Source organism: Pistacia vera, unplaced genomic scaffold (genome assembly GCF_008641045.1).
Source record: "Pistacia vera cultivar Batoury unplaced genomic scaffold, PisVer_v2 Contig506, whole genome shotgun sequence".
Taxonomy (NCBI): domain Eukaryota; kingdom Viridiplantae; phylum Streptophyta; class Magnoliopsida; order Sapindales; family Anacardiaceae; genus Pistacia; species Pistacia vera.
Window position 1 is genome coordinate 247,019 of NW_022196342.1, and position 11,229 is coordinate 258,247.

The window sequence follows — 11,229 nt, forward strand, 5'->3', positions numbered from 1 at the left end:
ATATATTTAATTAAATCATCATTATTGTTAAATGTTAATATATAGATTAAATATATATTAATTGACTTTAATTGAGATAATGATGAAATAAATATAAAATATCTAATTGGGAGTGTTTGGTAACATGGGATGTTTGGGTCGGAGCCCAAGCCTATTCCATATAGGAATAGGGCAACTTAAAGTTTAATATAAAAGATAAAAGGTAATTGTAAAAGTGTGTGAGATTCATTATTTACTTTTTCCTTTGTAAAAGAAAAACCCCATAGCCCCATTTCCTCTCCCACGGTAGTATTCCATTTTGCCCAAAATCAATTCATTTGATTTTTTTTCTTCTTTAATCTTAAAGCTAAGAAGGATCTAGCAAATCCCTCTTTAGTTCTTTGTGATTGTCTTCGTGTGGACTATGTGGGTTCGATCCTACACTTGGGTTGATAGCAAAAACGTTCATTGACAAATTTGGAGGAGCCTCCAAATGTGCGTATGTTTTTCTAAACTCATGATTAATTTCTGCAGATTTCTATTTTAACATAAACTATAAAATTTTACCTTTGATCTTGGCTCAATGGGAACGATCCTTGTCATTATGTTTTTGTTTTCCGCTGCGTATATGGACCGTTTCCTAATAGTTTTAACTGCAAGGGATGCGAAAAGGGACAATGATGCTGTTGAAAAGCTCGAGTCTTTTGGGCTCTTTGATGTAGTTTTTCATCAACTAAGTGTTACTTTTGCTGCCAGTATTGCTTCTCTCGCAACTTTCATCGAAACAAACTATGGAAAGCTTGATATATTGGTAATTATCATTCCTAAACATTTGTTTTTTAAGCTCTAATAATTGTTCAGTATGTTGAACCTAATATTGTTTTAATTTACAGGTAAACAATGCAGGAGTTGTCGGAACTCAGAACAATGAATGTAAAAGTAGTGGGGGAAGGTGGGTACTTAGGGTTTCAAGTTTCAACTTTGATTTTCTTGTAATTTTTATTATGTTTGTATTAGTTTTTTGGGAATTTTTCATTGTAAGGGTTTGAGAGTTAGAAGGGCTAGACCGGCTGTATATTAGAGAATAGGAAAATTTTAATTATTATTATTATTTTTTTAATTATATGAGTACCCGCAAGTATACTCGACCTGCCCACCAAAAAAAGGTCGGGTCGGGTACAGGTCCAATTTTTTCAAATCTTTAACGGTGGACTCGTACCCACTATTTTTTGGACAAGTACGGGTTCACTTGTAGGTAAAGACTCATTTTGCCAGGTCTAGTGGCATTGAATGGATGTTGGTTGCTGTAGAGTTGGAGAGTGGATTATGAGGAATTACCTATAGATTCTCCATAATGAATCCATTTTGTTATAACGAATTCAGTCATTGTAGCGAGGATTTTCACTACCCATTCAAGAAGTTAAATTTTTATAGTGACTCTTAATTCCTCATAACAAATCCAAATTTGTGGTAACGAATGTGACTCTATTAAGTGACATTATTACTCATGGTTTTTTTTAATTATTATTATTATTATTATTATTATTATTATTATTATTATTATTTTGACCAAAATTAAAGTCTAATCATCAAGAACTAGAAGAGAATGCCCTAGCCACCATATAAATATATTTGTCAGCCCTAAGGAGGAAGAGTGTTGTTGTGTGTGATTTTTCCTTCAAGCTCGGGGAATTGCGAGGTTATAGCTCGATCCAAAACCAGCTCGACTCAACTGATTGTCTAACCCAACATAAGCTCATCGAGTTGTAACTCGACCTAGCATAAGCTAGTTGCAACCAATCCTTATAGTTGTTCAATCAATTCACAGATAACTTCAGATCCCAGATATCTTAGAAATGATCAGATCAACAACAATCTTTGCATAATCACATCACTCAATCGTGAGAATATCGGAGTTTCATTTCAAGATTAATTGTAATCCATTTATTTTTGCTCTTTCCTTTGTACAAAATTAGTATATAAACCCCCTCCAACAATGAGAAAAGGGTTAGCAAATTATTCTAGGATTGTTATTGTAAGCTCTCATAGCAAATACAAAAATGGTGGATGTAGGCTCAAGAGTATAACTCACCGAACCACTTTAAAAACTTCTTGTCATTTACTTTACTGCATTTTCCGTTTATTCATTGCTGGTTTCCCATAATCACGTACACATCAGTTTCGATCTTGTCAAGGTCGATTAGATTACTCTAGTTGGTGTACTTTTACATCAACAGTTTGGCGCTAGAAGGAGGGCCTCCTCTAAAATCTCAGAATTTTCGGCAAACAACCCCAGTCATCCAATCACTCAAGGCCCCAAATGGTGCGTACAAGATAGAAAACCATCACCGAAAACCATGACAATGTGGAAACCACCCACCAGGGGTGCAACAAGACGCCGTTGGGCGTCGACCACCAGTGCCGCCAGGGCAATAGGCTATGAATAACTAAGGAGTAGGGACCTCGAATCCCAAGAATGACTAACTAACGGAGATGATCAGAACAATGGTTGCACAGATGATGCAATAGAACGTGACTGAGTTAAGAAATCAGCAACCGACCGCCTAAGACCTTGACTAGCCACACTTCATAGACATCACCTTGACAGGTCAGAATTCAATTGGTGACCAATCTAGTTCATCAACACCAAGGGACAATCGACATCCCTGATATCATAGAGTCCATTCCGCTCATGAACGTAGTCCCGCGGGCAAACTAACCCTATGATGTGACCAGGAAAACAACCGATGGGGAAAATAAAGGTAATGGTCACCTAAGGGACACTCAACCTACTCGACGATATCCCCACCGTCAGCGTGAGTGTGCTGATTTTAACCTACGCCTGAGGCAGGCTCAGACCTCCCAAGCTCACAAGGAGAGTCTTTTGCTCTAATTTGGCAATGATCGACATTCCGATTATAACCAACATCGCAAGCAATGCATTGACAAGCATGATAGCACCTACCAGCCTAGCCATCATGACTCAACCTTGCACATCAATGCGCATAATGGAGGGGGCTCACAAGCAACATATTTGTGAACTCACTTGCTCGAGGTAAGGCTGAATTGAGCAAGCCTGGGCAATTCTCACAACGAAGACTTAGATCAGGTACAGAAAATGCTCGACAATCTAAGAGCCCGCTAGAACAATGCAGTGGAAAAGGTAGTGACGAAACACTGACCTTGTATTTAACGAGCTTCCAGAACAAGCAGGCAAAAGTCGCGGCTGCACCTAAAGAATCAATCCAAACTTTGCTGATTGCGAGCATCAGGCCATAAACACAGTTGTGGAAAGAGCCACAAAATGAAGATCATGTGAGCCTGGCAAAGCTTTATCATATGGAAGCTAAGCATCAGCGAGTAGAAAGCTCGCTAGTCACCCTAGCCAAAAGCTCATCGTGAAGAGCCCCGAACAAGCGACAAGATCACTCGTTAGATAAACAAAGGGGCTAAGCCCGCAATGACCGGGACTAAAATAGGTTCCATAAGAGGCAGAAGACAGAAAATCTCGGGGAAAGGTAGCCTTTCCCGCAGTATGCAGAATACACCCCCCTCACACAAGACAAAGTTTATATATATGAAGTCTCTTGTAAGGCTAAGAGACTACCTGCTTCAGAAAGAATGAGGGAGGCTCCAAACAGAAGAGATTGGCAAAAATATTGTCGATACCACTGAGACATCGGACACAACACCAATGGGTGTCGGCCTTTAAAGGATGCCATCGAGGATCTGATCTGGAGGGGCCACTTAAAAGAATTTGTTAAGGAGGCACCAGCTCACGAAAACATTGATGAGTAGAATAACCAGATCTAGCAAGCCCCAGCCAATGCCAACAATGAAGTCTTGGTAGACATGATTTATAGGGGTCCCGACATTACAGGGAGCTCAAGGCACTCTCGTGAGCAATATGCTCGAGAGGTCCAAACAGACTGAGTCCCTTGAGTAATGAGCTATGAATAGAAGCTACACAAGCAGTCTAAACAAGAGAGGGAGATGATAGGATTCACAGTGAAAGAGTGTGAAGAATCTCCTTGCCATAATCGTGATACGATTGTGATCACAACCAGGATCAGCAACACTAGAGTACTAAGGGTGATGGTCAATAATGGAAGTACAGGGAACATCATTTTCTTGGGAGCTTTCCGAGAAATGAGCTTCATAGAGAGATTTGAGGGCGTGCCCATCGCCACTTTATGGATTCACTAGGGACAACTTGGTCCTCAAGGGAATGATCAACCTGCCTGTGACTTTGGGGGCAGAACCCAAAATCAGGATGGTGATGGCAGAATTCTTAGCAGTGGACTGCCCAACCACATACAATGTCATCCTCGAAAGACCGATCTTGGATGATCTAAGTGTAGTCACTTTAGTGCGCTGCCAAGCAATGAGGTTCCCGACTCTAGGCAAGGTCGCGATGATCAGAAGTTGCAGAAAAGAATCCCGAGAATGTTACAACTAGGCCACTAATGCTACACTAAAATGATCGCTCCTGAGAACCATGGTCATTGTAGAGTCCAAGCCAAACCCCATACCTCTTGAGGATACCATAGATCCTTGCATCCATAAAGAAGAGCCCATAGCAAGGCCGATAGAAAAGCTGCAAGAAATAGCTGTCAGTGAAGAAGACCTAACTTGCATGTTAAAAATTGACAACAATCTAAACAAAGAAATGGCCAACAGTTTGGTGGGGTTTCTAAAGAAAAATCTAGACGTTTTCGCATGGGTACACGCGGATATGGTGGGGATTAGCCCCAAGGTAATATGCCACAGATTGAATGTTGACCCAACAACTCGACCAATCAGACAAAATAGAAGATCTATGGATGTAAAGCGTTCTAAAGCACTGAAGGATAAAGTTGACAAACTCCTGAACATCAACTTCATTAGGGAAGTGAGATACCCAAACTGGCTTGCCAACCCAATCTTGGTGAAAAAGTCAAATGGCAAGTGGCAGACTTGCGTTGACTTCACAAACTTGAACAAAGCTTGTCCCAAAGATAGCTTTCCACTGCCTTGAATCAACCAATTAGTGATGCGACAATTGGGAACGCACAACTCAGTTTCATTGATGCATACTCAAGATATAACCAAATCCCAATGCATCAGCCTGATGAAGAACACACCTCATTTATTACTGATCGGGGGATTTACTATTATAGGATTATGTCATTTGGCTTGAAGAATGCTGGGGAAACCTACCAACGTTTGGTGAACAAGATGTTCATCGAGTAAATCAGCCAAACAATGAAGGTGTATATCGATGACATGCTCATCAAATCAAAGGTTGCCGAAAGCCACGTTGAGCACCTGAGGGAAATGTTCGACATCCTTAGAAAATATAGAATGAGGCTCAACCCTCTGAAGTGCGCTTTTGGAGTAAACTCGAGAAAGTTTCTAGCCTTCTTGGTAAATTAGCGGGGTGTTGAAGCCAACCCAAAAAAGATTCAAGCTCTCTTGGACATGAAAAGCCTGACTAGCATAAGGCAAGTTCAAAGCTTGATAAGGCGTGTGGCCGCACTCAACATATTTTTTTCCTAAGCCACAGATAGGTGCCTACCATTCTTCAAAACTCTGAAGGGAAGTAAGGGTTTCAAATGGACAGAGGAGTGTGAAAAAGCATTCCAAGAATTGAAGAAGCATCTAGAGCAACCTCCTTTGCTATCAAAGCCTGTCTAGGGCGAGCCGCTACTATTATATTTATTGGTTTTTTAAGTCTGCAATCAGCATGGCTTTGATACGTGAAGAAGGGGGAGTGTAGTGGCCGGTATACTATGTTAGTAAAAGGTTGCTTGACATTGAGACAAGGTAGCCCGAAATAGAGAAGCTCGCCTATACTCTTGTCATTGCCACTCAGAAGCTGCGGCCCTATTTCCATGCGCACTCCATACATGTGCTGACAAATTGTCCATTGAGGAAAATAATGCAGAAGCCCGAGGTATCAAGCTGATTGTTCCAATGGACGATGGAAATAAGTCAGTATGATATCAAGTACATCCCGAGAACAGCGATAAAAGGTTAGGCCTTGGCAGACTTCATTTCAAAATTTTCTTATCAGCCCGAAGGGGAAGTAAGCCCGCTAAGGGCGAGCACTTTGGAGGTAAGCGAACAATAGAAACCAAATCTTGATGACCTTTGGAAGTGGACTCTGTATGTAGATGAGTCCTCAAATGAGAAAGGGATAGGAGTTGGGCTCTTGCTTGAAAGTCCCAAAGGGAACCCGATCAAAGCTGTAGTCAAATTTAGGTTTGCCGCCTCCAACAATGAGGCAAAATACAAAGCATTGCTCATGGGGATCCGCCATGCCAAAGAAATCGGGGCATAGTCTATCAAGATTTATAGCGACTCCCAGCTCGTAGTCCATCAAATTATTGAGGAATATCAGGAAAATGAGCACAAAATGGCATCATATCTTTGGCAAGTGAAAGCCAAGTTTGAGCAGTTCAAATGCTTCAATATTCTTCAAATCCCAAGGGAAAAGAATTCAGTGGTTGACACTCTAGCTCTCCTAGCTTTTGCAATAAGCCAAGAGAAGACTGATTCGATACCTATTAAATTCCTCCCAAGTCTAAGCATCCCCACTCCATAGGAACCAGTCTTAGTAACAGGGCAGAGATACAGCCAGATGAAGGCAATAATCACCTAACTAAAAGATGGAACAGTGCCTAAAGGAAGAAATGAAGCTAGAACACTCTGAGCAAAACCAGCTCGATACACGCTCATCAATGATAGACTGTATAAGCATGGATACAATTCACCACTTCTGTATAATGTTGATCATGAAGACGTAGACTATGTTCTGAAAGAGATCCACAAAGGCATTTGTGGGAACCATGCAGGGGGAAAATCTCTAACATACAAGGTGCTTCGTCAAGGCTACTACTGGCCAATAGTTTTTGATGATGTAGTAGACTATGTGTGCAGATGCGACAAATGCCAGAGATTTACAAATGTTTAGCAAGCTCCACCTCAAGAGTTAACCACCTTGACAAGTCCTTGGTCATTTGCAATATGGGGGATCGATCTAATCGACCCTTTTCCTTAAGGAAATGGAGGTGTTAAGTTCGCAGTGGTCGCAATAAATTACTTCACCAAGTGGGTAGAAGCCGGGCCTTTAGCTACCATCATGTCGAATAAGATGAAAGATTTCATGTACAAAAACATCATTTGTAGATTCGGAATTCCCCACACATTAATAACCGACAATGGAAAATAGTTCGACAGGGAGGACTTTAGATTTTCTACAAACGGTTTGGTATTTAGAAGAGCTTCGCTACTGTTTATCAGCCTCAAGCTAACGATCAAGTAGAGGTTGTGAATAAAGTGATCAAGCACACCATTAAGAAGAAGCTTGATGCCCTAAAGGGAAGATGGGCTGAGGAATTGCCCGAGGCCTTATGGTGTTACAAAACGATAGCCAGAAACTCGACAAGTGAAACCTCTTTCTCTCTATCATACGAGTGTGAAGCTATGCCCTCAGTTGAAGCGGGGATTAGTTCGTTCTGCAGGGAAGTCTTCAACAGAGAAAAAAATGAAGATCTTCTTCGCCTGAGGCTAGACCTAATTGAAGAAAATCAAGCCAAGTCTTAGTTAAGGCTTGCCTTATACTAACAGTGAGCCAGACGATACTTCAATATCAAAGTCAAGAATAGGGACTTTGAAGTGGGCGACCTAGTCCTTAGAAAGGTTGTCCAAGGTACATAAAACCCGAATCTGAGGGCACTTGGGCCCAAATGGAAAGGTTCATTCAAGATCTCTGAAAAGCTCGCACCAGGAACCTTCCATCTGGAATGCCTCAATGGCAAAGCCATACTGTGAGCATGGAACGCCGAGCACCTGCGAAGGTACTACCAAAGAGTAGCTCGGGTTCCAATCATGTTTTATTTTCTTCCTTATATTCATTATAAAGTTGTTTATAGCCAAAATATTATCAATAAATAAAGTTATTATTCATGAACTTTATGTTGTTCGTTATTTTATGTTTATCAGTATCTTGTTCGTCATGTATTATCTTTTGTTTTAAAAATTGTGACCTACACGATCGCATCCAAAAACTCAGAGTCAAGAGTTCGAAAAAATGAAGCTTAGCTTGATAAGCCACGCCAAAATCCAACTCATTAGTGGTGAAATTCCCCAAATCGACGAAGTTACACTTAGAAAAATTCAAATAAAACACGTCGAAGAAAATCGATCATAAGCCAACGGCTAAAACTTGAGATGGACAGCTAGTCTAAACTTAGAGTTGTCACACAAGATTTTCTCATATATATTCAAAAAGTTCCTCAAGAAGCAAGCTACACATAACTTGAAACAAATTCAAAATGACTCTGCAGAAATTAAAAATTGCTCAACAGATATATGCAAAAAAATGTCTTTCATTGATTCAAAAGTTTAGTTACAAACTAAACTAAAAAAAAAAAAAAAAGGAGACAAAAAGACGAAAATTTCTAAGCAGTTGGAGGAGCGAGGGCATCGTCACCAATCTGGGCAGAAGGATCGTCGATGGCAAGAGTCTTGGCAATCTCTTCAGGGTTGGGAGTCAGAACATCCATCAGAGTCTTGATCGAAGAAAGGTCGGTGACAATAGGCAGGAACGTAGCCAAGGGAGCTGGATCCTCGACCTCCTGCTTAATGCTTACATCCTCCTCTCCATCCTCGACTTCTTCTTCGCCCTCACCATGGGGCTTAGAGTCGTTTGAGTAAACATAGGCCATCCCTTGGGCCTCGGTCCTCATCCTATCGACCTCTTTTTGATAAGCCTATGGAAGAAAAGAGAATTCAATCGAGGGATAAGCTTCCCAAAACTTCTACACAAGGAAGACCGATGTCTCCTAAGCTCGATTCATGACGACCACATTCAGCTCCTCGATTTTGAGCCTAAGCTGCTCAGTTTCAGCCTCGGCTTTTTGTTGACCCTCCACCTCCTGGGCAAGATCGAGTGAGACCTGTTTAAACTTTGTCTCTCAATCCGAGGCAGTTTTTTAAGCCGATGTGAGCTCGGAGCTTAACTTATTGTTAGCACCTAGCTGCTATGCCAAACTCTTCTCAGCCTCGACTTCTTTGGCTTTAGCCTTTGCCCGAGCAGCCTCAATCACCAAAATTCTGTCAAGGAATTCCCTTTCCTTGACCCCGAAGGCCGCCATTTCCTCTTTAAGAGCTCAAGTTTGGTCTGCTTTGAGTCATTCTCTTTCTCTGCCACCTCGGCCCTAGCCAAGACATCCTCCTTGAGCATCTCCACTTCTTGCCACCTCTAGTGAGTGTAACGCCCCACATGAGGTACGTAGTTATTGTTGCTTCTTTTGCTCTTATTTGAGTTGGTTTTGGTAATATTGTTTGATTAAGTGTTGCGTTGAATGCTTGCCCTGAAATTGGTTGAAAATAGAAGAAGTTTAGTGTGCCAAGCTTCACCGGGGCGAAGGAGAATCTTCGCCGCGGCTAAGATGTGTTGAAACCATGGGGAAACTCTCTGGACAGTTTCACCGCGGTGACAGAAGTTTCTTCGCCGCGGCGACAGGCCGATTAAAATGTTGGTTAAGTTTTAGATATTTTCTTCCCTAAGGGCAATTTGACCATTCTACCCCTAATTAGCAGGAAAAGTGGGGAGTTAATTGTAAGGATTTTTCATGGAGAATATGTTGATATGGGGGTGAGTTTGTAATGAAACCCATGGGTTTTGTTGACCCTAAGGCCCCAGACCATGCATGTCTCCTTAAAAAGTCATTATATGGCTTAAAACAGTCTCCTAGGTAGTGGTACAAGAGGTTTGACACATTCATAGTGGGTATAGGGATTACTAGAAGTCAATATGATAGTTGCTTCTACTTTAAAATGAATAATGACATGCCAATTTACTTACTCCTATACGTTGATGATATGCTGTTGATTAGTAAGTCTAAATCCCAAATTACTGATTTAAAGAAGAACTAAATTCTGAATTCAGTATGAAAAACCTAGGAAGTGCCAAGAAAATTCTAGGCATGGAGATAAATAGGGATAGGAGAAGATGTGAACTAAGGCTGCAGCAACAGTCATACTTGCTGAAGTTAGTCACAAAGTTTGGCATGGCTGGTGCCAAACTGGTTTCAATGCTCCTGACCAGTCAGTTTGTACTCAGTAAATCCAATGCCCCAAAACTGAGGCAGATGTGTTGAAAATGGAGTCTGTCCCATATGCTAATGTTGTGGGGTACCTGATGTATGCCATGATAAGTACTAGGCCGGATTTAGCATTTGCCATTTCTATGTTGAGCAGGTATATGTCTAACCCAGGTATGAAGCATTGGACAGCCTTGAAATGGATGTTAACATACATAAACAGTTCTGTATGTGTTGGTCTTGAATATTGTAAAAGGAATGCTGCATTTGATCTGGTTGGGTTTGTAGATGCTAATTTTGCAAGGGACAAAGATACCAGAAAATCAACTACAGCTTACTTCTTCACATTGGGTGGAAACTGTATAAGTTGGAAGTCTCAACTGCAGCCTATAGTAGCCCTTTCCTCAATTGAATCCGAGTATATTGCAGTGACCGATGCATTTAAGGAAGCACTATGGCTAAAGGGAATTCCGACAGAAGCAAATTTAATTAGTGGGAAGGTGACAGTGTACTTCGACAGTCAGAGTGCAATACATCTGAGCAAGAATCCAGTGTATCATGAAAAAACTAAACATGTGGATGTCCGTTATCATTTTGTGAGAGATCAAATTACTAATAGGATTATTGAGCTTAAGAAGGTTACTACAGAGGAGAATCCAGCAGATATGGGCACCAAGATAGTCACTACAGCAAAGTTCAAGCATTGCTTGAACTTGCTATTTGTAAAGTAGTCTGGAGTGACAAAGAGCCATGAGGGAATGGGACTGAGCAAGCTGCACAGAGGAACTGTTTTCAAAGCTTCCAAGGTGGAGATTATTGAAGTGGAAGCCTGAAAACAATGTCGTTTTTTAGTAAGTAGAACGACATCATTTCATACATGCTATCAAATTAATCCTGACCGCAGATTACTCTTCAGATCCAACAGCCAAAATCCAGCCACCAAGTCAACCATATATAAACTCAACTTTTTCATTCAAAAGGGGTAAAATCACTATTGTCTTCTTTGTGTGATTGAGGAGTTGGGGTTTGTAAAGGGTTTTACTCTTGCCTTGTGTAATCGGTTAGATTAGAGTGATTAGGGGTTTAATCATTCTGGTGAGGGTGTTGTTCTCTCAGGTTAGAGTTACCAAGTGAGTTTCTATAAGGGCTGATTATGGGA

The 11,229-nt window shown here is 41.1% G+C and overlaps 2 protein-coding genes across 2 annotated transcripts; both read left to right on the plus strand.

Moving 5' to 3' along the window:
• The first annotated feature begins 607 nt into the window (after positions 1–607).
• LOC116105840 (salutaridine reductase-like) lies at positions 608–1,060 on the plus strand. Its single transcript, XM_031392238.1, has 3 exons — positions 608–790; positions 873–931; positions 997–1,060. Exons 1-3 carry the CDS (start codon positions 608–610, stop codon positions 1,058–1,060), a joined length of 306 nt encoding a protein of 101 aa, XP_031248098.1.
• A 9,069-nt stretch (positions 1,061–10,129) lies between these two features.
• LOC116105841 (secreted RxLR effector protein 161-like) lies at positions 10,130–10,801 on the plus strand. The gene has a single exon (XM_031392239.1). It carries the CDS (start codon positions 10,130–10,132, stop codon positions 10,799–10,801), a length of 672 nt encoding a protein of 223 aa, XP_031248099.1.
• Positions 10,802–11,229: the final 428 nt, after the last annotated feature.

Coding starts and splice junctions, on each gene's coding strand:
- LOC116105840 (XM_031392238.1), top strand. CDS start 608: ATGGACCGTTTCCTAATAGTTTTAACTGCAAGGGATGCGAAAAGGGAC. Junction 791..872: donor ATGGAAAGCTTGATATATTG/GTAATTATCATT, acceptor TTTAATTTACAG/GTAAACAATGCAGGAGTTGT. Junction 932..996: donor TGTAAAAGTAGTGGGGGAAG/GTGGGTACTTAG, acceptor TGTTTGTATTAG/TTTTTTGGGAATTTTTCATT.
- LOC116105841 (XM_031392239.1), top strand. CDS start 10,130: ATGGAGTCTGTCCCATATGCTAATGTTGTGGGGTACCTGATGTATGCC.